Source organism: Girardinichthys multiradiatus, chromosome 10 (assembly GCF_021462225.1).
Source record: "Girardinichthys multiradiatus isolate DD_20200921_A chromosome 10, DD_fGirMul_XY1, whole genome shotgun sequence".
NCBI lineage: Eukaryota > Metazoa > Chordata > Actinopteri > Cyprinodontiformes > Goodeidae > Girardinichthys > Girardinichthys multiradiatus.
This window is the reverse complement of record NC_061803.1, coordinates 35,138,567-35,164,847: the sequence shown is the minus strand read 5'-3', so window position 1 is coordinate 35,164,847 and position 26,281 is coordinate 35,138,567. Positions and strand designations below refer to the sequence as shown.

The 26,281-nt window shown below is 42.0% G+C and overlaps 4 protein-coding genes across 8 annotated transcripts in view; 2 read left to right on the top strand and 2 right to left on the bottom strand.

The window, feature by feature from the left end:
- slc38a10 (solute carrier family 38 member 10) overlaps positions 1–4,435 on the top strand; it is a 36,931-nt gene extending 32,496 nt beyond the window's left edge. For all 5 annotated transcript variants that reach the window (XM_047377344.1, XM_047377343.1, XM_047377347.1 and 2 more), the window contains 2 exons: positions 455–595; positions 2,390–4,435. In XM_047377344.1, the coding sequence (XP_047233300.1) occupies positions 455–595; positions 2,390–3,552 (1,304 nt within the window). In that variant the 3' untranslated portion in view covers positions 3,553–4,435. The remainder of the gene's footprint in view (positions 1–454; positions 596–2,389) is intronic.
- A 171-nt stretch (positions 4,436–4,606) lies between these two features.
- ndufaf8 (NADH:ubiquinone oxidoreductase complex assembly factor 8) lies at positions 4,607–6,156 on the bottom strand. The gene is made up of 2 exons (XM_047377350.1): positions 5,864–6,156; positions 4,607–4,738 (listed from the first exon to the last, which is right to left on the bottom strand). The coding sequence occupies exons 1-2, from the start codon at positions 5,942–5,944 to the stop codon at positions 4,607–4,609; spliced, it is 213 nt and encodes a 70-aa protein (XP_047233306.1). The 5' UTR covers positions 5,945–6,156.
- A 121-nt stretch (positions 6,157–6,277) lies between these two features.
- Positions 6,278–14,998, top strand: tepsin (TEPSIN adaptor related protein complex 4 accessory protein). Its single transcript, XM_047377348.1, has 13 exons — positions 6,278–6,405; positions 6,666–6,738; positions 7,841–7,932; positions 8,003–8,096; positions 8,172–8,239; positions 8,312–8,393; positions 8,508–8,579; positions 8,667–8,855; positions 11,281–11,464; positions 12,575–12,688; positions 12,779–12,857; positions 12,939–13,073; positions 13,156–14,998. Exons 1-13 carry the CDS (start codon positions 6,367–6,369, stop codon positions 13,774–13,776), a joined length of 1,842 nt encoding a protein of 613 aa, XP_047233304.1. The 5' UTR covers positions 6,278–6,366; the 3' UTR covers positions 13,777–14,998.
- Positions 14,999–16,427: 1,429 nt separating this feature from the next.
- Positions 16,428–18,501, bottom strand: si:dkey-21c1.1 (uncharacterized protein LOC100150256 homolog). The gene is made up of 3 exons (XM_047377349.1): positions 18,146–18,501; positions 17,876–17,981; positions 16,428–16,997 (listed from the first exon to the last, which is right to left on the bottom strand). Exons 1-3 carry the CDS (start codon positions 18,160–18,162, stop codon positions 16,755–16,757), a joined length of 366 nt encoding a protein of 121 aa, XP_047233305.1. The 5' UTR covers positions 18,163–18,501; the 3' UTR covers positions 16,428–16,754.
- Positions 18,502–26,281: the final 7,780 nt, after the last annotated feature.

Sequence of the window (26,281 nt, the reverse complement as noted above, 5' to 3'; positions counted from 1 at the left end):
CCATTTTTCGTATTTTTATCGCAAAGTGAGGACATTTTGACAAAGTGAGGACATTTTGACAAAGTGAGGACATTTTGACAAAGTGAGGACATTTTGACAAAGTGAGGACATTTTGACAAAGTGAGGACATTTTGACAAAGTGAGGACATTTTCCTGGTCCTCACTTTTTCAAATTCTGTTCTTGGGACAGGGGTTAGGTTTAGGACTAGGGTATGAATTGAGTTATTGTTAGGGTTAGGGTTAGGCACTAAAAATCAAGGAAAATGAATGGAAGTCAATGGCAGTAACTGAAAAGTCCTCATAAAGATAGTAAAACATGGGTGTGTGTGTGTGTGTGCTCACAGTTGATATATAGGCTGTGGTCTAGAGACGGGTGTGGAGCAGATTTATATGTGTTTCCTCTTTCTGTGCAGCTTTTGTTCTTTGAATTGGATGTTTTTTTGTCTCCATGCAGAGGGCCAACTGGACCATGCGGTGCTGCTTCAGGTGATCAAGGAGCAGCAGGAGCAACAGAAGAGACTTCTTGACCAGCAGGAAAAACTACTGGCTGTCATAGAGGAGCAGCACAAGGAAATCCACCAGAAACAGCCAGGCGGTGTGTAAAAACACTCCATGCAAGATGTGCCGTTAAACCCGTTTATACTTGTGCTTAGCAGCCCAGAATGATGCTCCTTCACATGGGGACAATAAAATGTCTATCTGTCTAGAAACATTTGAGAACACTTCTGTAGATCAGTATCGCATGGAAACATGACTCTTAGATAAAGTTGTGTTCAAAGTAACAGAGTCCAACTAGACTAATCACCACACAGAAATTAATATACTAGTAGGTGTAGTAGAGTCATAGAAGACCAACAGAACCAACATTCATTATATGCATGCTACTGAGTCTTGGTAATCGAATAATTGATTGAAAGAGGCGTGTTCAAAATCACTACGATTATTCATTGTGTGAAGAGTTAGGTGGGCCTCCTTTAAGATTGACTCCAACACCTGTTGTTCATGCATTTCTCTTTGAAAACCTAACAAAAATGGGTCATTCCAGGCCTTGTTCAGAAGAACAGTTTATTTTGATTAGGACATTGATTGGAGAGGGGAAAACGTATAAATCAAAGAATATCCGAAGTTAACGATAAGTACTGGGAGAATGATAAGACGCTTGTTTACAGCTGATGTTTCGCAAGAAGTCCCCCCAAAGTTATCCCACTGTTAAAAACAAGTTATTTTGAAGAGGAAACAATCTGCCAAAGAACACATCAACTGGACCAAAGAGAAATGAAGAAACATTTTGAGGACTGATGAAAGGAAGATTGACAGACATTTAGTCAGACAATTTGTCAGATGACCCCCAAACACTGAACTGAAGCCACAGTCCACTCTGAAGACAGCGAAGCACGGTGGTTCAAGCAGCATGATGTGGGGATGTTTCTCTTCCTGTGGTGTCAGGTCTATTTATCACATACAAGGGATCATGCATCAGTTTACATATATAACATACTTGAAGAGGCCATGTTGACTGATGCTGATGAGAAAATGAGTGTTTCAATAAGACAACGACCCAAACACACCAGTAAGCCGGCAGCATTCTGGTTCCGGATCAATAAATTCTGGGGTGGCCAACCCAGTCCCCGGAACCAGTGGTTCTACAACTAAATATTAGTTTAGTGATTCACAGGAACGATAAATCGTAAAGATTTTTCTGTGCTGTATGGTGCGTTCCCCACTGAATAAAGCTCCCAACTGGGGAGAAGCACGTGCTCCTCCACATCGCACATAGGCTGATTGATTCAAGGATAATGTAGCTTGTTCAGGCTGCAGTTTTATGTGAGATGTATTATTGACACTGTCAGAGAAAAGCCTTGAAGCCATATTTATCTAGGAAGAGGAGGTAAAGGCATGAGCAGGAGATCTAATGGTTCTTGATGATTTTCCAGTAGTTGCTGCTTAAGGCTTGAGATGATTTTGACATATTTTTCATCTATGTCCATGGTTCCTTCTGACTACATTATTGCAAACAATGGCCTCACCTATGCTGCGGATTAAAATATTGGCATGTTTGCACTAATATAGTGAGACTAAAACTGATGATGGAGGTGCAGAAACCTTGATATTTTATATTTCTCAGATTTTGAGTTAACATCCTAATGCAGATGTGAATCCAATTTTGCCCAATCTGTCACACGTCATCAGTAGTTTATCCAACTTTCCATAGCGCATTTCTGCTTTATACCACACCTGCTCTTTTTCTCCAAATTCTTGAAGATAACAAGATGTCCAGATTATGTGGTCTAAGGATGAAATCTGCACTCAAATTAAAACACTTACCTGCTTAATAATGGATGTTTCACACTAACAATAATTTGGTGTTTGTTTTTTTTTTATGTGAAAGGAGCTGCAGACGTTGAGGCAGAGAAAAGTATCCAGGAAGAAGGAGCGGCGAAAGCCAAAGAATCTGTCGTAGAAACGGACCTGAAGGCAGCAGGAGCTGGAGGAGAAGAGGCTGCTGTTGTGGACCAGAAACAGGATCCAGCTGGGAACACAGGAGCTGAAGTTGAGGCTGCTAAAGGGGCTGGTGCTGCAGCTTACAAGGAAGATGCTAACGTTGCGCCTGGAGGAGAGTCTCAGCAGCAGCGTGAGCTGGGAGCGAGGGGAGTGCAACTAGAAAAGAAAAGACCTGATGAGCCTCAAAATGATCAGGCATCTCAGGTTAAAGATGAAGAAAAAAAACTTGATAAAGAAAAAGAAACATTGGAGAAGCTTAATAGGGATATAAATAGAAAGGTGTCTAGTGAAAATGTGCTAGAAAGGGAAAAACTTCAGAGACAAATGAAAGAGAAGGATGTAGATGTACAACTGGCCAAAGAACTCCTGGAAAAGGAGAGACAGGAAAAACTAGCCATCCAGCAGCAGTTGGAGAAAGAGAGAGCTGAAAAGGAAAGGATAGAAAAAGAAGTTCAGGTTCGGGTGGAAAAGGAACGACTGGAGCGAGAGAGAAGAGAGAAGCTGATCAGAGAGCAAGAGTCTGAGAAAGCGAAGCTAGCCGAGAAGCTTCAACAAGTAGACAATGAAATAAACGAGAGAGCGAAGAAAGAGCTGGAGACGAAGGAGACTCAGGAGAGGCTGGCCCAGCTGCGGCGGGCCATAGAAGTCAGAAACGCTGAAAATGCTGCACAGAGGGCTGAGGGAGAAGATGCTGAAGCTTTGAAATCAGGAGGAAGAGACCTCAAAGAAAAAGCTCCTGCTCTGTTGGACCCCGGAGAAGGGGTGGAAGATGGGGCTGTCAGAGCCGAGGCACGCCTCCAGGGCTCCCACGAGAAGCTGAGGCAGCAGGTAGAGACGGATCTGAGGCGCAGGAAGAGAGAACTGGGACCTGGAGAAGCCGCAGGGTTCTTGAAGGACTCTAGAGGATCCAGAGGGGTCCCTGGACTGGAGCCCCTGCTGGAGTTGGGAGGCTCGGACCTGCATGCTGCCCTGGAGCAGCAGCTGCTTGCTGGGGCGGTGGTGCACTCCAGGCAGATTAAACAGGCCACAGAGGATGATGGAGCAAAATAACACATTCCTGTTTAATGGCTTTACAGCACCTCCCCCACACCTGCAAAACCTCAGAATACTGCACCAACACACTGCTGCCTTACGTTCCCGCTTCTGAAACGTGTGTACTCTAAAGATGACCCAAAGGCTTCACTAAACTATGTAAATATTAATTTATTTTTGTCTAGAAGAACATCCTTTTGGAAAGGTCACTGTGTAAATATATCTATGCAAAGTCTGATATTTCTGACCAGGAATATTCTGTATTTAATGTTTGTTACAAGGTAATCCTTGTTGAAGGGCAGCTGATGGATTCTGGCTCTGTAGAATCTGTTCATGCATCAGTCTCTGTTCAGTTTGTGGATTTCTCATGTAATAAATCCCTGATAATCTGGAGTAAAGCTGTATGGCTGCTCCCCATTACATCTTCAGGTCAAGGTGGCTAAGTTCAACCTTCACCTGGGAGGTTTATATAATGTAGCTTCTAATCTGGACAATGACTGAACTTATTTTACTAACTATTCATCAGCTTGCAGATTTCTTGGTGCCTTCCCTTCTGTATGCTGCAGTACAGACTTAATGTGCAATTTCTCTACGCTTTGTGCTCGTTTCTCCTCTGAACCTTCATTTTTCTTCACAAAAATTATCAAATTAGGATGATAAGTCTTGTGGTTTGAAATCTTGTCTTTATTTAATGGTCTCTCCTGTGAAGATCACATTGTTAGTTATCATTTAACATCTTAGACCTTCTTACAAGCATATTTTTGTATGTGCAATGTTTTCCTGTACACGAGAATCAAAAGATATTCAACAACATTGATTGTTGGTTTGTTTGAATATGAACTGGTGAAATGGTTTATTCAGTATATTACAGAATTGTGTTATTAAAAACAAATCTGAAACACTTCCAGCATCATTCGTCTTTCAAGTTTTCTCCCACCGATCAGCTGTTTTAAACCTGGTGCTCCAGCCAGGTCCAGATGTTAGTTATTCATCTGATTCTCTTCCTGGCCTGGGAATCAAATAATGGAAAAACATCAAATCAATACTTATAGCTGCATTAAAACCAATATTATTATTGCAGACTATGACTTACTGCGTTTGTAAAGCAGGTCTTCAGAGCTTCAAACTCTTTAGCACACAGGTCCTTCTTCAGCTCCTGTTTGCCTGTTGTTGAAGCTGCAACACACTTGCCATAAACCGCTGCCTAAATAAAGGGATTAAACCGGAAATATTTTATTTTTCCCCCTCTGAAGAGGGCTGTCCATTTGGATTTAACCCTCTGAGTCAATACTATGTAGAACAATCTTTAACTGCAGCTGCAGGTCCTCTGGGGAATGTCTCTTCCAGTTTTCAACATCTAAAATCTAAAGATTTTGCCCCTTTGTTGCAAAATAACTCAAGCTTAGACTGGATGGAGAGGATCTCAGAACAATCGTTTTTAGTCTTTCTACTGATTTTTCAATTGAATTTAGGTCTGGACTTTGACTAGGCCATTCAAACAGATCAATATGCTTTAAACCATTCCATTGCAGCTCTGGCACTATGTTTACGGGTTGTTCTCTGTAAGTAGAACCTCCACCAGTCTCTGGACTTGGGCAGCCTCTGAGAGGTTTTCTTCTAGGATTGTTCTGTATTTCGTCCATCATCTCGATCAGCTCCTCTGTCCCGGCTGACGATAAAACTCCCTGCAGCATGATGCTGCCACCACCAACAGGCTTCATGGTGGGGATGGTGTGTTCAGGGTGATTTACAGTGTTAGATTACCATTACACACAGCTCCCCATTGAGCTGAGCTCGCCACGTCAGACGACCCCCAAACACTGGAGTTGGTTCATTTGTATTCCAACAAACCTGAAGCCATCACAGAATAGCTGGACGTATGTTCAGATTAAATTACATGCAGGTGGACTGTATGTACTGTATGCTCAGGTGAAGGCAGTTTGTTTCACTAGATTTTATTTCAGGGCACTAGGGGAAAAGAGCTAAATACAAATGCACGCCACACTTTTAAGACTTTTGTTTGCTCGTATGTAATCTTGTCTTTCATTTCAGTAATATTGATTTATTTTTCTTTTCTAGGTGTACCTTAGTATAGAATACCTTTATTTAATGAATGAATCCGAATATAATTTGGGGACAACTTAAGCAGAAATACATAATGCTTTGAAAAGTAAATATGTTTGAGATAAACTCACTAAATGTAACCAGTAAATTGTATTCACCAAAGACACCAAAACAGTTAAGACATGTAGGAAACATAATGTGGACAAAGTTTAACCCCTTTTTATCTTCCAGCCAGGTTTTAATGGAAGGTGATCAACAAGCTTACCTCCTCTGCACACTGAGATAAAAGCTCAGGGAAAACTCTCAGTCTTTCCCGGCTACGACTCCACACATTTGATCCCGACATGCTTTATTTTTTGAGTTTCAAATTAATTTTTTTAAAAAAACCGCCAGTGCTCATTCGTTTGTTAAATAAACCAACAGATTCCCAACCCGTCTAAAACAAGTGTACATGTCACCCAGCAGGTCATGTTTTCAAGCCGGCCATGGTCGGCGCCATGTTTCAACCTCTGCTAGAAGAAAGGAGAACCTCCCAAAGATGCTGTGTAGATGTGATTCGCTCACGTAGCTGTCAGTCAAAGTGATGCCTGTGGAAACGTTAAAGGCTGGGAGGCTTTCCTGTATCTGATTCGTTGATGCCTATGCTTAGAAGCCATGACAACGGCAAGTAGTCTACCTACTGCCTCCTGATTGGCTGGCTGTCAATATTAACCCCGCCTCCCTAGGTTAGCCGGAAGATGAGTGACCCGCAGCTTAGACTGCTAAATCATGGCAACATTCATGGAACGGTTATCTTTTCTGCAGAAAGTAAGTGAATTTTACTTCTGTTGGATCATGACGGACCGACTAACAGCTTAGAGGAACCTGACCAGTAGAATCTGATGCTAAGATCTCCTTTAATAGTTTAATGAGCGGCTTGTAGTTTGTTACTGCTAGCATTCAAGCTAAGAACCTAAAGAAACAAGTTTATCAGCTTATTTTGTTAGAGCTAAGAGTCATGCTGTTGTTTCTATACTGTAAGTGGATGTTTTGGCACATACATCTTAATATTGCTCTAATAATTTTAGATCCCCACCTTGATGAAGGCAACAGCAGATGATGAAACCCCCTGTCCAGGGTACCTTTTCCAGGAGATTGGAAGTATCCTTGATTGGCGGTGGTGTTCCTGCTGGTTTCTGGAACATCTCAGAGCCATCGTGACTCTATGGTTCCACTCAATTTGTACAGTGCCATGTAAAAGTATTCATACCCTTTAAAAATGGATTATAAGTGACAGGCCATCATAAAGTAGAACATAATTAGAAATGATACACGTTTTTTTAAAATCTTTTTACAAATTAAAATAAGAAAACATCTCTGTGGAAGAATAGCATCTCCACAGCATGATGCTGCTACCACCATGCTTTACCATGTAGGTGGTGTGTGCACAGTGCTATGCAGTGTTACTGCCACACAGTTTTGCATGCAAGCCATTGTCTAGAGTACCTTATTCCTCACAATTGCTGTGTTTCCTACATGGAAATTGTGAACATGGCTTTCTTCTTGCCACTTTTTCATAAAAGCCAGATTGATGCAGTCCACAGCTAATTGTTGTGGTATTGACAGATTGTCCCACCGGATCTGTTAATCTCTGCAGCTCCTCCAGAGTTACCATGGGCCTCTTTGCTGTGTTTGTATTAATGGTATTCATTTCAGGTATGTCATTGTAGGTGTACAACTATGTCTTAGTAGGTTAGGAGTAGTGTCATATGCTTTTTCCATTTTAGGATGATGTATTGAACAGAACTCACTGAGAAGTCCTTTAACCTAACTGCTTTAACCTTCTCCACAACCTGACCTGATCTTCGTTTACACAATGCTGTTCTTTTCACTAACGTTCTCTCTAACATTAGAGGCCTTCAGAAATAGCAGTATTTAAAATGTAGAATACATTCCACAGGTGGACCCTGTTTACCAGTTAGGTGACTTTTGAACGCAATTGGTTGCACAGGAAAGTTGAAAACTATGTGTTGTTTTCCTTCCACCCCACAGTGCGACTACTTTAGCAAAGCACTGGATGTTTAGCCCTTTCCTTAATAAATTAGATGTGTGATGCCTGTGCTGTGTTGTTGAAGATCTCTCTGATGGTTTTGGCATGTTTCCGTCATGTTTTGTTGTTCCAGATTATTGCAAAGCTGTGCACATTTAGAAGATGCTGTTCTATATTGAAGCAAAATACCTTTAACCTTAACCGCGCTGTTAGAAATCTGCCATGAGTCATCGGGCTATGGCCAGTGTTTGCTGGAATATCTCCTGGAGAGACTACAGGTGGAGTCATGTCATGTCAAACTGAAGGTAAGAGCGACCCAAAGCAGTAACACCTTCCTGCCTATGACTTACTTATGGTTCTGTTCTGTCCTGCCAGGTGCTGAAGATCTTTATCCATCTATGTGGACAAGGCTCAAAGCATTTTCTGATGGAACTTAGAAGAAACTCTACCTTCATCCAGCAAGCATCTAGTGAGACCCCTTGCTCTCCTATCAGTCTGCGACTGAATCATGAGTTTTTTTATATTCTGTAATTTTGTCTTTCAGTTCACAGCGGTGCTCCTGATCCCATCCACGGCACAGCGCTATACCAGAAAGTGAGGAGTGCAGCACAGGTAAGACGCAGGGCATCATCTGTTACTCAGTTGCATTCAAGTGATTGCAAGTTTTAACTATTTCTTTTACAGGAAGTGGCCCGTTTACTTTTCACTGATGCAGTTTCCACCAAAGGAAGCATTGCTCCGCACAACATAGGCCCTGCAACAGTGGGTTAGTATGTAGTATCAGAAAAGGCTGTACGACTATGGATAACTAATAGGTTACAATTAAATGAATAAATGTTTTACTTCAGGCATAATCAGTTGTTTGTTTGTTTCATTTCAGGAATGGGATCAGCAGGTTCCCAAAGGTCGGGGTTGCAGGGATTTGGGTACAGTCCAGGGATGCAGGGGACAGGTGAGTGACATACACCACACTGCAGATATCAACTCTGTTTTTCCTTCAGTGAAATACTTTGCATCCTTAAGGTGTGTCTGTCTGCAGGCAGTGACTCACTACTGGATAAGATCCAGAAGGCTGCTGAGGTAGTTGCCAGCGCTGTCCTTCCCCCGACGGAGCACCAGGGCATCCGCCTGCAAGAGAACCATTACCGAGCAGTTGTGGCACCATCTGCATCCATAGAGGTCGCTGTGCCAGCGTGCACCTATAACCTGCCCACTCGCACACCAAAAGGTGAGACATTCATCTAAATTATGGGGTCATGAATAGGGTTTTTGTCTCGTTACAGCCCCACATTTTATGTACAGTACAGACCAAAAGTTTGGACACACCTTCTCATTCAAAGAGTTTTCTTTATTTTCATGACTATGAATATTGTAGCTTCACACTGAAGGCATCAAAACTATGAATTAACACATGTGGAATTATATACTGAACAAAAAAGTGTGAAACAACTGAAAATATGTCTTATATTCTAGGTTCTTCAAAGTAGCCACCTTTTGCTTTGATTACTGCTCCACACACTCTTGGCATTCTGTTGATGAGCTTCAAGAGGTAGTCACCTGAAATGGTTTTCACTTCACAGGTGTGCCCTGTCAGGTTTAATAAGTGGGATTTCAAGCCTTATAAATGGGGTTGGGACCATCAGTTGTGTTGTGCAGGAGGTGGATACAGTACACAGCTGATAGTCCTACTGAATAGACTGTTAGAATTTGTATTATGGCAAGAAAAAAGCAGCTAAGTGAAGAATAACGAGTGGCCATCATTACTTTAAGAAATGAAGGTCAGTCAGTCTGAACAATTGGGAAAACTTTGAAAGTGTCCCCAAGTCCAGTTGCAAAAATCTTCAAGCGCTACAAAGAAACTGACTCACATGAGGACCGCCCCAAGATAGGAAGACCAAGAGTCACCTCTGCTGCGGACGATAAGTTCATCCGAGTCACCAGCCTCAGAAGTCGCATGTTGACAGCAGCTCAGATTAGAGAACAGGTCAATGCTACACAGAGTTCTAGCAGCAGACACATCTCTAGAACAATTGTTAAGAGGAGACTGTGTGAATCAGGCCTTCATGGTAAAATAGCTGCTAGGAAACCACTGCTGAGGACAGGCAACAAGCAGAAGAGACTTGTTTGGGATAAAGAACACAAGGAATGGACATTAGACCAGTGGAAATCTGTGCTTTGGTCTGATGAGTCCAAGTTTGAGATCTTTGGTTCCAACCACCGTGTCTTTGTGCGGCGCAGAAGAGGTGAACAGATGGACTCTACATGTCTGGTTCCCACCATGAAGCATGGAGGAGGAGGTGTGATGATGTGGGGGTGCTTTGTTGGTGACTCTGTTGGGGATTTATTCAAAATTGAAGGCATACTGAACCAGCATGGCTACCACAGCATCTTGTAGCGGCATGCTATTCCATCCGGTTTGCGTTTAGTTGGACCATCATTTATTTTTCAACAGGACAATGACCCCAAACACACCTCCAGGCTGTGTAAGGGCTATTTGACCAAGAAGGAGAGTGATGGGTTGCTGCGCCAGATGACCTGGCCTCCACAGTCACCGGACCTGAACCCAATCGAGATGGTTTGGGGTGAGCTGGACCGCAGAGTGAAGGCAAAAGGGCCAACAAGTGCTAAGCATCTCTGGGAACTCCTTCAAGACTGTTGGAAAACCATTTCAGGTGACTACCTCTTGAAGCTCATCAACAGAATGCCTAGAGTGTGTGGAGCAGTAATCAAAGTAAAAGGTGGCTACTTTGAAGAACCTAGAATATAAGACATATTTTCAGTTGTTTCACACTTTTTTGTTCAGTATATAATTCCACATGCGTTAATTCATAGTTTTGATGCCTTCAGTGTGAAGCTACAATATTCATAGTCATGAAAATAAAGAAAACTCTTTGAATGAGAAGGTATGTCCAAACTTTTGGTCTGTACTGTATTTTCTGTGTTGTTGTGTGATGCACCAACACAAAGTAGTGCATAATTGTGACATGGAAAACCAAACTGACAGGCTGAGTAACTAGAGCTTTAATCAGAGAACTGCCATCACTGGAGGAGTTCCAGTGATGCAAAGCTCAGGTGGGAGAATCTGTCGACACGACAACTACTAGTAGTGTATTCCACAAATTTGCCATTTATGGAAGAGTGGCAAAAAGAAAGTCTTGCTTGCCAGACAGCCATAAGAAGTTGTGTTTGCAGTTTGCCCAAAGCCATGTAGGCGACGCAGCAAACATGTGGAAGGAGCTCCTCCGGGCTGATGAGGACAAAACTCTTTGGACTACATGCAAAATAGTGTGATGCAGAAAACTAGCACTGCAAATCCAATCCACACCGTGGAGCATGGTGGTGGCAGCATCATGCTGTGGGGATGTTTTTCTTCAGCAGGTCAGAGTTCAACGGAGGATTGATGGAACTAAATACAGGACAATTGTGGGTGTAAACTCTTAGAGGCTGCAAAGACGACGCTAAATTGGAATGATTACGATCAAAGCCTGTGCATGTGTTAGAAAAGCCTAGTCAAAGTCAAGACCTGTAGATGAGTGCAGACGTTTAGGCAATAAACTACCTTTTATAGTTTTTTTCTACAAAAGGAATGTACAGAAACCCTGGAAGCATGATGTTGTAATATAAATCTCTCCCATGTGCCTTCACCACTGCAGCGACCCAGCGATGCCCAGGGCAGGTAGGCGGTGGTTGGGAAGAGACGGACAGCAGCAACGACTCCTCTCACAACTCTTCTCAGGACATTGCCACCAACAGCAGAGCGTCTGTGGGCAGCAAGTCAGCTGGTACCAGGAGCCAATCAGGAGCCAGCAGAGAAAGTAACGGGGACCTCTCTGAACGGTCAGTACCTGCTTTTATATGAAGGACCCTTTAAAATTTGTTAATTGGCCCGTGTTGTTATTTCTGTGTTCAATGAGTTTCACATACGGTGTAGTGTTCATTAGACTCTGTTCATTTAACAAAATGGAGACCCAATGTAGGGAAAACTAAGCAAAACATACACACACCTGTTTTTGTTGCTTATTTAACTAATTTTAGGAGATTTTGGGGATAAACTTTGAAGCTAGTTTAACAAAGCTGGGCTTTAAACCCAAACCTTAAGCTCCATTGTCTGTTTCAGACTCTGTGCAAATTCACAATAAAAGCTCAGGTTCATGTTGTATGAAAAAAACAATCATCATTCAGACCTTATTGAGAAAAATAGGCGGTAGATGTGAGGAATATTAAGCTGCAGGAAAGGACAGTTGTGCCAAGGGTTAATATGTCAAACGACTGCTGCTTGCAGTGACACAAAGCTTTTAAGGTTTCACTGTGCAAGGTTAAAGGTTGTTTCTGACTCGTATAACTGCTCTGGCCGACCTGAGATAGAAAATGTGTCTGATCTACGAGTCCAGACACATTTTCTGATCCCTGTCTGCTACTGACAGGTGGGTGGAAATAATTTAGCTTTATAAATCATATATTGGTGTTAATGTAGATGTGAGGGTGTTAGTCTTTACACTGAGTATCACACGTTTGTCTGGCTACATCCTACTGGGTGGTACAGCTGAGAGTATATAGCTTACTGCAGTGTACAAAATCAGGTCTTTACGAGGAAGTCTAGACACCTAAAGGGGCATTATAATAATCATAATAATAATAGTATTAATTAAGTCCTCCGGCTGACGGTGAATTAAAAAAGCCTTTTTTACATCTCACTGAATCTTGTTTTATAGACACACTAACAGCATGACCCCCCATTTTTTGACCTTTTCCCATATGATAAACCCACTGGATGTAAAAATGAAATGGGTTCTGCTCCTGTTGCCCTGGTGATCTAGCTTGGCTCAGATAGATCCACCTTCATGAGACCAGAAACGCTTGCATTCAGGTGAATCAGGCCATCTAAGATCTTGATCTTGTATTGTAGTTGACTGTAATCTTTCGACATGTTCTCCACATGTTCTCCAGGACTGAAGCGTTGCAGCTGGGAGACTGTGGCCAGGAGATGGCTCTTATCAACAGACTGACCGAAGGATCCAAGGTTTTCCTGACCAGAGAGGAGAGTCAACACTTCCTTAAAGAGTCTGTGCTTTTCTTCCTCTTTAAGTTGCTTTTTCTCTCTGTATACATTGTGCTGTGTCAGCCATTTTCTTGTTTTACTTAACCTCTCAGGTGTTCTACTCTTAACTGCGAAGTTGTGGTGGAGTTGCTCTCAAGCAAGCTTCAAGATCTGTCATGCACTGTTAAGATGGTAACAAAAACATCTTACCGAGGAGATTTCTGTAAGCTATGACTGTTCTTGCTGTAAACCTCTGGTTCTCTGATCCTGCAGCGGGCTCTGTGTGCTGTTGCCAGCCTCATGACCTCTGACCTTCTTGCTCTGGAGCAAATATTCAGAGCTACTCAATGTAGACTTTGCCAGCTCAGTGAGGGGCCTCCAGGACCTGTGGTGAACAAAGCTACCAAGGTAAGAGACGAGGAGATGCAAAGGAAGGACTCAGAGGTCAAAATTGCTTGAAGTTAGGTTGTTGCTTATCTTCTCGTTCCAGATTCTGCGGCAGTTTGAGGCTCTGATGGGTGGATCGCTGCCTGCTACCAGACAAGATGCAGCGCACAGCAGCCATCAGGCAACATCTAATCAGTTCCTGCCATCTGCCTACTTGGAGAACTCACAAGCAACAAACTCAGCTGACTACACCACCTCTGAACTTTACCAGCCGGAGCACTCGTCCTCATGCAGCGTCCAACCACAAAGTCTCCCATCTTCTCCTTCCAGTGTGGAGGAGAGATGGAGATGCTCCACAGGAGAGCAGATGGATGATTTGACTAAAAATATGGCCCATTCCGTTAGGACTGCTGGAGATCCAGGAAGTTCTTCTCTTTCCTCTAAACCTGAAAAGGTGCTGGCCAACCACAGCAGCCTGTCTCTGTTCAGTGGGATGGAGCTGGTGACCAAGGGTGGTCCCCTGTGTGGAAGAGACGCGCCACACACAGAGTCGGACCAAACAGACTGTAGCTCAAATGTGACTCAAACTGTACTTAACTTTAAATGTTTGAAGAACTCTCCTGTGGTTTGGACTGAAGACAGAGCAGAAGTTCCTTCTGGTTGTAGTCCTGCTTCATCTGATGAAAGCCAACCAGCATCAGCTTTCTCCTTCCTCAACTCCTGACTATTTACTACATTGTGAGGCTGTGGAACAACTTTATGATGATGTCAAATATATATCCTTTTGGAAAGGTTTTCTTTTAGCTAGCAGGTTTTCTAGCTCCTAATCTCCTTAAAGCAGGGGTGTCAAACTCCAGTCCTTGAGGGCCAGTGTCCTTCAACCTTTAGATGTGTCCCTGGTACAACACACCTGAATCAAATGGCTAAATTACGTCATCGGTAAGTAGTCGAGTTCTTCAGAATCCTGCTAATGACCTAAAATTTAGATTTAAGGTGTGTTGAAGCAGAGAAACTTCTAAAAGCTGTACAATAATGGCCCTCAACGACTGGAGTTTCACTGGAGTCTTGGAGCTAGATACCACAGCACACCTTTGGGATTCTAGTTGGAGTCCACGCCTCAACTGCTCACACTATTTTACAGGGGTCATATTATTATGCCTGATCCATGTACATGGGAGATTAACTTTCCGTTCGCCTCGAAAGTTGCTTTCAGCCAGGAGTAAGTTTGGGTTTCTAGAGAAGCATGTCTGTCATGACTAACAGGCTCTGGGTCTGCTAACATTGATGCCTTAGGTTTCATTTTTTTAAAGTATTCTAACATGCAGTGTTTTCCGGAACAACAAGAAATCGAAATGCCTTATGTTGAAAGGCAGGAAGCCCAGGAACGGAGGCTGAGAAAAAAGTTTTCAGTTAAGAAGCAGGTGTGAAGTAATGGGAAACATCAGAGCCTTGAAATGACTTGGCGTTTTGGTTGCAGGCCTGATGGTTGCTTTATCTCAGGATTCTTCTTCTTCTTTTGTTTTTGAAGTAACAACCTACACCTCTGCTGCATGTTATCAACCTCTGAGGAAGAAACCCAGTTTGTGATTTGCACTAGAGATGATTTTTGTTTTGACTCAGACCTTTAAAAGAAATTTGTCTTCCATGTTTGTGTTTTGTGGGTGTGATTTTTTCTTTACATGGAGAAAATGTCTTCTCTGCATAGTTATAGTTGAAAAGTTATAATGTGCATGATGTATTATTGACATTCTAATGGAGGAATGAATTATTCAGATATTTGATGTGTTTAATCTTTAATGGAGGAAGTTTTGATGAAGCATTTGAAGCCTCTTGTTAAACGTCACATTACAGTAAAGTTCAGTAAACTCCATGTTGAAAAACGTCTGTTAGGCTTCAGTGAACACAAGCCATGCTGCTGAACAATAAAACATGCTATATTTTTGGTACTGCTTCATGCATGCTTGCTTTTGGCTGCAGTTTGACTGAAATGTTTCTGAGGTACATAAGAGATGAGTCGTATTGACAGTTCATAAACATATGGCTGACCACTGATGCACAAAATTTAAAATAGCCGTGGTCTTCTACCAAGACGTCAGATCTGAAGTGAGGTTTTGGCCTAGCATGGCAGGTTCTGATCCAGTCCTGTTGTCCTTACAGTCTACAGTCTGAATGAAGCTTAGAATAACACAGTCCTGTTGCTGCCCACTGTAAGTCAGCTGGCCAACAGAAAGCTAAGTTTCCTTGCTTTTAAGAGACAAATTCAGAATAAAATCCTGGATAATTAATACAGTGAAGCTAAAGATTCAACCATCTGCTTATTAATTTAATGCTGTTTTAAAACGTCATCCGGCCTGTTAAGCTGCCAACTGCAGGCTAGCTGCCAATAGCTTGACGAATTAACCAGCTAATATCAGCTTGTTATACCCGTGTTACTCTAAAGAGCAGAACAGAAACATCCCATTTACTTCAAAAGTAAATTTACTTCCTGTTTATTCCAGACTTTTACTGAAGCTCATGATGTATGGTACATGTAGCATGTACCTAGCTAGCATAACCATAATATTTGATTTGACCAGAAGTAGGAATATTTGTTCCTTCTCAGTTTTAAACTAAAGAAATTAGATCATGTCAGACATTTGAGTAAATTCCATATTTTTCCTCTAGATTATCATTACCATGAAATTTCATATCAGCCAAGGCCCACTGTTATCTTAAACCCATTCTCCATTATTAAACTATCTTCCAGTTATTCAAAATTGGGTCACAGCAAAAGGGAAACCTATACTTTAGATTCATTTTGAGCATAACTTTAATGTACATATGTCTAACTTTGGTTGGAAAAAAAAATGCTGAAATGTTGGGTTTTTTGTTACCGGACCGAATCGGTTAGCTTGCATATTGCTAGGATCAGATTCTGGTACCAAGGTTTACATGAAATGTTGGTTCACACCATTCCTGTGATGTAAAGCTATTTTTGAGATTCCAGAGAAAATACTGGAGAAACAAGTTACACACCAGCTGCTGCTGTCCACTGCCAGTCAGCTGGCTGTAAAAAGGCTCATATATGTTTCCCTTGCTTACAGCAACAAATTCAGGGGTAAAGAAGTATTTCAACCATATTTTGTCTATTTTCCCATACTCTCCGTATCAAAATAAATAGATCCAACAGCTTTATGACCATTATTCAATGTTCTATTTTACCAACAATAAGAAGCATTTTTGCTTTTGTTTCAAAATACGTGTTTAAATGCTTATAACATAATAGTTTTATTGAGTTATACCATGAACATGTCACGTCAGCCTGCCTAGCTTGCACCACAGCTTCCTCCTAAGAAACAAGCAACTGAATCCTCCAGCCACAAAGGAACTGCTGAGTAAAGTGCATACCTTTATTTAAATTCACAAGCATCATCACACTTTTGCTGTCATTAGCACCAATGAAAATGTCCACATGTAAAAAGAATGATACTTTTTAAAGTGCACAGGGTGCGTACACACACACATGTCAACACAACACAGGAAAACCCCACAGTGGCTAGGCCATGGAAAGGCGAATGTGCTTATGGTCTCAACAAACGATAACAGGTGAGGTGAGGATGAGCCGAGGAGCTCGTCACCCTCAACCACCCACCCCTTTCAGGATGCTGCAATCGCATCGAAGGCTTCAGCGTCGGCACTAGAAGACGACAGAAGAGGTCAGGGTCACGTTGAGCCTGGACACCCTCTGGTTTGGAGGCTGCTGAAGTGCGCCTCCCGCAGAACTCTGTTGATGTAGTCGTAGGAGGCGCTTTGCCCATGGCCATGGAGACGGTGCTGCAAGGAGCTGGCAGAGTCTTCTTGCTCCGGTCTTATGCAGTATTTCTGGAGGAGAGCGCTCGGCCTGGTGCTGGATTCTATTGCCCTTTCTGGACTGCTGATTCCATTGCTGCTGTCGCTGCTGGAAGACTGAAAATGCAGAAAGAGAAAGGAAGCAGGAGGAGATGTAGGAGCTTGGGATAAAGCATCCTGAGCTTTCTGTGAGAGGTGCATTTCCTGGGAAAAGCAGAATCACATGTTCTACATACTATAAATGGTAATGGCTTTACCAATGTAAGCACAACAATATGGACATGTATTACATTTACAGTGTTTTGCAAAAGTATTCACAGCATCCTAAAAACCACAAACTTCAATACAGGGAATATTTGTTAAATGGAAGGAAAGCGATACATGAATTTATCCATCATTTAATCGTATTCAGCCCTCCCTGCCTCAGTAAATTTCTGCAATATAGTGTTCTTTACAACTCTAGAAGCAGAGGAAAAGTGCACATCACCCTGAACACACCATCTCCACTCTGACACATAGTTGTAGCACCATCTACAGCAGAGACAGGACAGCTGTTCAGGGTGGATGGGAAGATGGATGGAGCTAAATCCTGAGGCTGGGATGGAGGTTCATCTTCCAGCAGGACAACCTTGAACATTAGTGTGATGTTATTGGTAAATATTGGAATGACTAGAAGAGTAGCAATAAATCCACATTTTCCTCAATCATGTCTTTTTCATTTGTTTGTTCAGCTCTCTCTGTGACCTTCAGCATGTTGGGCTGAGTGATCGGTGTCAGGTGTGGGTATGCACTGCAGAGAAACTCCATCCAGCAGGCTGAAAATCTTATTGGTGGGCAAATCATGTTTTGGCAACACTTGGACTATATTAACCAACACAGGTTGTCTAAATACAAACTCAGAATGTATATTCAAAAATCATGCATCCTTCTCAAAATGAGGCTCTAAATACTGCTACAAGGCGCTATAGGTAGAAATATTAGAGCCCAGGATTAACCTCAGAGTCCAGGTCTGACACAAGCAGGCAGGGACCTCCTCCTGACCTCTTGGCCTGAGGTGGCAGCTGCTGGTCGTCAACGCTGTCAGAGCTACGGTGTCGTTTCCTGTGCGGAAACGGAGAAGACTGTGTGAAAGGAGGACTGCAGGGAGGGGGACCCAAAAATAGAAACACACCCAGATATGTTCCACATACATCGGGACATCTTTAATAAGGTCCGTGAGAAATAACGCGGATCCAAATCATGTAATAAGATGCAGCACATGTTACCTGGTACCAGCCAGCATTTCTGCAGCAACGCGGCTGAGGTTCGGCTAACCCTCCAAACAAGCCGGGCTCAAAGTCTTCTGCAGCAGCTCAGCTTCAGGATCATTTCTCAGTGGAGCTCAGTATGGTTCCCCCCCTCCGACCTCACCAGGGTTAGCCGCCGGTAACACCGGGTTCGGCACAACTAACACAACAGCCCTCGCTGTGGGTGATTCGGTCCAGTTCAGATCTCCGACACCTTGTCCCGAAGAACGACGAGCGAACCGACAGAACCTCCTGCTGCGTGTTCTCGTTCACGCAGCGTAATCTCGAGGAACTCAAGGCATGACGGCGAGCAGGGAGCGAACCAACCCGCAGCTAGCTACTGTAGCTGAGGGGCGCTACTTCCGCTTCCGTATCCCACCTACGTAGCCTCCGCCTGTCGCGTCAAGCTGCTGTTTGGACCTCAGGACAATTCGGTGAAACACAACAACGGTTAAACTAGGAAGATATTAGACTTTAATGTCAATCAGAGAGCGGGTTCTCCAAGAGGCTAAAGTTGGTATCGTATTCGGACCTTGTCTAAAGGGCTACCCCGCTACATTCAAGATGCTCTAGAATAAACTCCTTTAGAATGGTGATAATTGAAATGTCCTATTTTATAATTATTACATATTCGATAGTTTGCGACATACTTTCTGTGAAACCAATCAAACTTCTCTTTTTGTGATCATCCATCCATATATTTTCTATACCCGCTTCTTCCATACAGGGTCACGGGGGAGCTGGTGCCCGTCTCCAGCAGCCTACGGGTGAGAGGTGGGGTCCACCCTGTACAGATCGTCAGTCCATCGCATGGCAACACAGAGACACACAAGACAAACAACCATGTACACACTCATTCACACCTAAGGACAGTTTAGAGAGACCGGTTAACCTAACAGGCATGTCTTTGGACTGTGGCAGGAAGCTGGAGTACCCGGAGAGAACATGCAAACTCCAGGCTGGGAGTTGAACCCAGGACCTTCTTGCTGTAAGGCAACAGTGCAACCAAATGCACCACTGTGCAGCCCTTTTTTTTGGTAATAAAAAATGTTAATTCAATTAGAAACGCATTTTCTTTTGTTTTCTTCTCATATATAAGAAAACATCCAATCATCAGCAAAGAGACTTAAGCTAGCAATGTTCATCCTGTGATGGCAATACCCATAAATAGCAGGGATGAATGTTTTCAGTGGCTGGCTCTCAATGCAATAAAATATTTATCCATTTTATCCAATTCCTCATCCAAAATTTTAAACATGTGTTAGTTTTTCTGGTTTAAAAAAAATATTCAACAAGGGCTTTGAGGTGTATGGAAGAAAGAGCATCTACGGCAACTATAGTTTATGATTATTTGTTTCTCTTTATCGGTAATTTGCTTTGTATAATTAAAATTTAAATATTAAATCTAATTTTCATTTCTGTTCATCTGTGTTTTGAAGGCAAGAAAAAAAAACATCTTATGTTTAAATATAATATTGTATATTAAACTGAAATTGAAATAAGCACTTGTTTTTTGTTTCTCATTAGTGATTTCAGATGAAAAATCCAAAACAAATGTTTGATGTTTGCGAAAACACAGCATGGATTTTAGGAAAATTTGGCAACAACGAAACACATGAAGAGATGCAAGGCAGACGGGGATAACTAGAAAGATTTAATGATCCAAGTTCATCAATGTTTATTTTCAGCCAGGTTCCAATGTTCCCTGCAGAACTGCTGCATTACCTGCTCCTTCTGCAGAAAAAGTGCCATTCAGGCAGACTTGTATTGAGCCCTGTCCTACCAGTTAGTTCAATTAAATTCAATTCAGTTTTATTTATATAGCGCCAATTCACAACACATGTTGTCTCAAGGCACTTCACAACAGTCAGGTTCATACATTCCAATTAATCGTAACCATTGAACAGTGCAGTCAGATTCAGTTATTTATTCAAATTGGATAAAAAGTTTTTCTATCTAAGGAAACCCAGCAGATTGCATCCAGTCAGTGACTTGCAGCATTCACTCCTCCTGGAGTGGACAGTCACTGGTGTTGACTTTGCAGCAATCCCTCATACTGAGCATGCATGTAGCGACAGTGGAGAGGAAAAACTCCCTTTTAACAGGAAGAAACCTCCAGCAGAACCAGGCTCAGTGTGAGCGGCCATCTGCCACGACCGACTGGGGGTTAGAGAGAACAGAGCAGAGACACAAAAAGAACACAGAAGCACTGATCCAGGAGTACTTTCTATGATAAGGAAAAGTAAATGTTAATGGATGTAGCTCCTTTAGTCGTTTCACCTAGAAAGAAAGAACAGATAAACTCTGAGCCAGTTTTCAAGGTTAGAGTCTGAAAGAGAGCACATATAATTAGTTACAGTAAAAGCTCAGTCAGTTGCCATGTCTAGGAGATAGAAAGGGTTAAACACTAAAAGACAGGGCCATGTGGATCATCTGTAGAAGGTGAGCATTAAGTTGTTGCCAGCAGAAGCTTGGACGATGCCCCTCTCCAGAAAAGTGTCACAGGTAGACACAGAGCCAGGCCAGGTGTAGCTTCTAGGAAGAGAAAAGAGAGAGAACATAAAGTTAAAAACTGAAATAACAGCAAATAATGCAAAATTGGAGAGTAGTGTGAGAATGTAGCGAAGAGGGTGAAAGTGGTCATTTTGTCCTCCAGCAGCCTAAGCCTATAGCAGCATAACTACACAGATAGTTTCAGTTCAGATTATTTAGTTAAACGGCGCTTATTTACAACAATGTCGTCTCAAGGAACCCCACAAAGGGTCCCACTGATGGTCATTGTTATACTAAAAACCACAAGGATTGGGATACCTCTCTCTGTCAGACTGATTATAACCATTGGAAAAGAGAAGGGGTCATACAGGTAGCAGAAATGGAGGGTGTGTTTGCACCTCAACCATAACTGAGCCGGTTTAGGCTAAACCTGACTCCCCCTTACTCCAACCAACAGGGAGGGAAGAAGACGGAGGTACAAAATAAGGAAGATAGCTCAGGATAAACTAAGCCACTCTAACTATAAGCTTTATCAAAAAGGAAAGTTTTAAGCCTAGCCTTAAAAGTAGACAGGGTGTCTGCCTCACGGACTAAAACTGGGAGCTGGTTCCACAGGAGAGGAGCCTGATAACTAAAGGATCTGCATCCCATTCTACTTCTAGAGACTCTAGGAACCACCAGTAAACCTGCAGTCTGAGAACAAAGTGCTCTGTTAGGAACATATGGAACAATCAGATCTCTGATGTATGATGGAGCTAAATCATTAAGGGCTTTATATGTGAGGAGGAGAATTTTAAATTCTATTCTAAATTTAACAGGGAGCCAATGAAGGGAAGCTAAAATAGGAGAAATATGATCTATCTTTTTAATTGTCATCAGAACTCTTGCTGCAGCATTTTGAATCAGCTGAAGGCTTTTAACTGCATTTTGTGGACATCCTGATAGTAAAGAATTACAATAATCCAGCCTTGAAGTAACAAATGCATGGACTAGTTTTTCAGCGTCACTCCTGGATAGGATGTTTCTAATTTTGGCAATGTTCCGGAGGTGAAAGAAGGAAATCCTAGAAACCTGTTTAATATGGGATTTAAATGACATGTCCTGGTCAAAAATAACACCAAGGTTTTTTACTTTATTACCGGAGGTCAATTTAATGCCATCCAGGTTAAGTGATTGACTAAGCAGTTTCTTTTTTAAAGACTCCGGTCCAAAGACAACAACTTCTGTTTTGTCTGAATTTAGAAGCAAAAAATTTAACGTCATCCAAGTTTTTATATCATTAGTCCAACCATGCAGGTACCTGCATGACCATATTGCTGTTTACAAGCACATCTTAGGTGGCATCTAACCAAAACAAAAAACACCAGACACATTAACATTTCTATTTTTTGAGTTTTCAAAAAATGAATATAGGTTTCACGAATCACAAACTTTATCATAAGAACACATAGGAAATTAAAAACAGTTTAGGTTGTTAGATCTTGAACTGGAGCAGATAAAAGGTAACCCAGTGCCCTTAAATGCAGCAGAATAGCTACAAATCAGATGCAAACTTTAGCCTCATTAAGACTCTGCCTCTGTGTTTACCTGGGCCTCAGCACCATGGTCTGTGAGCTCCAGTTTTATATTTACAGACATTTAGTTATTCTGTGGATCACTAGCAATAAATCCATGTGATAATGTGATAATGTGCTGCCAACGGCAACAGGAAAAAAGATAAACAATTGGTTATCAATTATTGAATGTTCTCCTGAACCTTGCAGCATTAAGTTGCTTCTACTTTGGAGTTGAGTCCACTGACCATTTAATACATCCAATGGAAACACAAAAAAGAACTCATGCTGTTGATTAAACTGTTGTAGGTATCATGAGGAGAATAACACTTATTATTCCTTTATCTTGGCAGCTGTTAGTGGGTGGGACATTTAGGCAGTAAGAAACATTTTGTCCTCTGTCGATGTGTTATAAGCAGTGAAAACGGAACACAGCAGAAATTTAACAATAAGGATCAGTATAACTAAATATTTAATTGGTTTTTAGATTTTTAAAACTTCAGCAAACTTTAATACTTGAAACTTATACATGTCTAGTTCCAAGAAAAGTTCATTTTTTCTGATCAAATGAATTATTTCCCCCCCTGCAGCATTCTGGGGAGGAACTCCACAAAGCTTTTGTATCTAAATTGTCTCCTGTGGCTAACTTATACAGTAAATACTCAAAAGAATAAAGGTGTCTTCTGGTTCTGGAGGAAGGATTGCACTGTGCATTTTGACGCTGACTGGAACCATCGGTACCATTCTTTGTTCCAGTCTTCCAAAAAAATACTCTGCCTTTTTTTAGGATTAACACTCCTTGAATGAACCGTTCTCTATAATGAGAAAAGTGTGGCATACATATGCATTCAACTTCTTTTAGTCATAAAATCCAGAGGTGTATGGAGCTAGTGAATCTAGAGAACAATGGTAAAAGAGAGCATCCTGAATGGAGAAAGTTATGAAGAAGTTTAAAGTTGAGTACGGTTATAAAACATCCTAAAATTTGAACATCTTGCAGAACACTGTTCATTCCAGCAGCTGGATGCGGTACTAGGGTCGAACAGTACATTGCAAATACACTCACCAGCCACTTTATTAGGTACACCTTGGTAGTACCAGGTTGGACCCCCTTTTGCCTTCAGAACTGCCTTAATCCTTCGTGTCATAGATTCAACAAGGTACTGAAAACATTCCTCAGAGAGTTTGGTCCATAATGACATGATAGCATCACACAGATGCTGCAGATTTGTCGGCTGCACATCTATGATGCAAATCTCCAGTTCCACCACATCCCAAAGGTGCTCTACTGGATTGAGATCTGGTGACTGTGGAGGCCATTTGAGTCCAGTGAACTCATTGTCATGTTCAAGAAACCAGTCTGAGATGATTTGTGCTTTATAACATGGAACGTTATCCTGCTGGAAGTAACCATCAGAAGATGGGTACACTGTGGTCATAAAGTGATGGACATGGTCAGCAACAATACTCAGGTAGGCTGTGGCATTGGCATGATGCTCAATTGGTACTAAGGGGCCCAAAGTGTGCCAAGAAAATATCCTCCACACCATTACACCACCAGCACCAGCCTGAACTGTTGATACAAGGCAGGATGGATCCATGCTTTCATGTTGTTGACGCCAAATTCTGACCCTAACATCTGAATGTCGCAGCAGAAATCGAGACTCATCAGACCAGGCAACGTTTTTCCAATCTTCTATTGTCCAATTTTGGTGAACCTGTGTGAATTGTAGCCTCAGTTTCCTGTTGTTAGCTGACAGGAGTGGCACCCGGTGTGGTCTTCTGCTGGTGTAGCCCATCCGCCTCAAGGGTCGACGTGTTGTGCGTTCAGAGATGTTCTTCTGCATGCCTTGGTTGTAACGAGTGGTTATTTGAGTTACTGTTGCCTTTCTATCAGCTCAAACCAGTCTGGCCATTCTCCTCTGACCTCTGGCATCAACAAGGCATTTCCGCACACAGAACTGCCGCTCAATGGATATATTCTCTTTTTCTGACCATTCTCTGTAAACCCTAGAGATGGTAGAGCGTGAAAATCCCAGTAGATCAGCAGTTTCTGAAACACTCAGACCAGCCCGTCTGGCACCAACAACCATGCCACGTTTAAAGTCACTTAAATCACCTTTCCTCCTCATCCTGATGCTCGGTTTTAACTGAAGCAGATCATCTTGACCATGTCTACATACCTAAATGAATTGAGTTGCTGCCACGTGATTGGCTGATTAGAAATTTGCGTTAACAAGCAGTTGTACAGATGTACCTAATAAGGTGGCTGATGAGTGTAAAACGTCATTGCAATATCAGAACACTCAATATTAATATCACAAATTTTTGCTATGGGCTCTCTGTTAAGTTGCTACCAGCAGTTACTGTGTCTGAGACGGGATGCTCTTTCAGGGAGAACAGTAATTCAGATATATTTCTTTATCTAAGTTTAGTTCCCATGTCATGATACCAGTTTTGGAAACTTTCACTTAAACACAACAAACCAGTAATGGAGATTTTTTTCTTTCTTGTTTCCTTTTGAAATGAAAGTGACCAAATGCTTCTGCATTGTTGGAATCACGGTGATTCTGTCATGGGTGAGCTTTTGTCATCACTTAAGTACAAATACTTCTAAGCAATTCATGCACAGGAACCACTAGATGGTGCTAAACGATAGAGTCAGACTTTATTGCTCTGTTGTGTGACTATATTTGTGTGAATATATTTGGAAAGCTGAACTCACAAAGCCCACCCAACACGCAACCAATTATAGTGAGGTTGCTAGTTTGAATTTGAGTCATGAAGTAGATTTAAATGGTGAATAATGTAATGAGGTGAATGAGGACAGGATACCTAACAAACTGAGACCCAACCCAGGGATTTAAAAGGTTATGAGACCAGTCTACATTTAATTTACTACAGTGGCAAATGATCACTTTTAACAAAAACTAATTAGAAACACATAATCTGCAGCATTCACACAGACTTGCAGTTGTCAACAGCCCACCACAGTAGCCTACTTTAAATCAACGAGCCATGCAGTGGTTCTCCAGGTATAATTGTTCTCCACATAATCAGCCATCGTTAGTTTTCCTAATCTTCACCCAACTGCACTCCAGTAATGTAGCTGTCAAAACATTCCAAGGACTCCACTTTTACAGTTAATTTCCCAACAACCTGGTGAATTAACTCAACACAATGCAACAGCATAACAGCGTGTGATCTATATGTATGCTGTGTGCATGTGTTAGTGGGTTGGGGGTGGGATAGGTTCTGGGCCTGTGTGGTTAAATCCCAGTCTTCTTCTTCTTACCTGAGCATGTGAATCTCCTTGTGTATGGTCTGTGTGTGCAATAACAACAAAGACATTTTATCTTACGGTGGATAGGTTAACAAACCCTCCTGTAACTGTAACATCTGAACTCCACTCTACCAGGACCTGCAATTAATTTTCTAAATTCTTTACTGAAAAAACCCAAAAGATCAGAGAGGCAGTCAGCACATCCACATCAACTCCAGGACCAAAGTTGTCTCCAACTAGAACTGATTTTGACAAAATTTCCCAATTTCACCCGAAAAACTACAGAAACTTAGAAGAAATTGTACAGCAACTAAGCTCTTCTTCCTGCTGTCTCGATCTTTTACCCACAGCTTTCCTTAAGAAAGCTTTGCCTGTCATAACATCTGATTTAACACAAATAATAAACACATCCCTTTTGTCAGATGTTTTCCCCCAGGCCCTGAAAACAGCAATTATCAAACCTCTATTGAAAAAGAGCAACTTGGACAAGCTGCTACTACAGAACTACAGGCCTATATCAAACCTCCCCTTCATCAGTAAGATTATTGAAAAAGCTGTGTTTCAGCAGTTAAACAACTTCCTAACAACGACCAACGGCTTCGATGTCTTCCAGTCAGGCTTCCTGCTCACCACAGTACAGAGACTGTTCTTGTCAAGGTGTTCAATGACATCCGTATAAATGCAGACTGTGGAAGAACCAAAGTGCTGGTATTATTGGACCTTAGTGCAGCATTCGACACTGTTGATCACTCCATTTTATTAGAGTGCCTGGAAAACTGGGTCGGC

What these genes read in the sequence shown, in the direction of transcription:
- si:dkey-21c1.1 (XM_047377349.1), bottom strand. An exon ending in TGTCAGACCTGGACTCTGAG is followed by an intron (nt 16,998 to 17,875) that starts GTTAATCCTGGG and finishes CTGCATTTTCAG; the next exon opens with TCTTCCAGCAGCGACAGCAG.
- tepsin (XM_047377348.1), top strand. Translation starts at nt 6,367, where the DNA reads ATGGCAACATTCATGGAACGGTTATCTTTTCTGCAGAAA. An exon ending in AGTCAACACTTCCTTAAAGA is followed by an intron (nt 12,689 to 12,778) that starts GTCTGTGCTTTT and finishes TTAACCTCTCAG; the next exon opens with GTGTTCTACTCTTAACTGCG. An exon ending in TGTCATGCACTGTTAAGATG is followed by an intron (nt 12,858 to 12,938) that starts GTAACAAAAACA and finishes CTGATCCTGCAG; the next exon opens with CGGGCTCTGTGTGCTGTTGC.
- ndufaf8 (XM_047377350.1), bottom strand. Translation starts at nt 5,944, where the DNA reads ATGTCGGGATCAAATGTGTGGAGTCGTAGCCGGGAAAGACTGAGAGTT. An exon ending in TATCTCAGTGTGCAGAGGAG is followed by an intron (nt 4,739 to 5,863) that starts GTAAGCTTGTTG and finishes CCCTTTATTTAG; the next exon opens with GCAGCGGTTTATGGCAAGTG.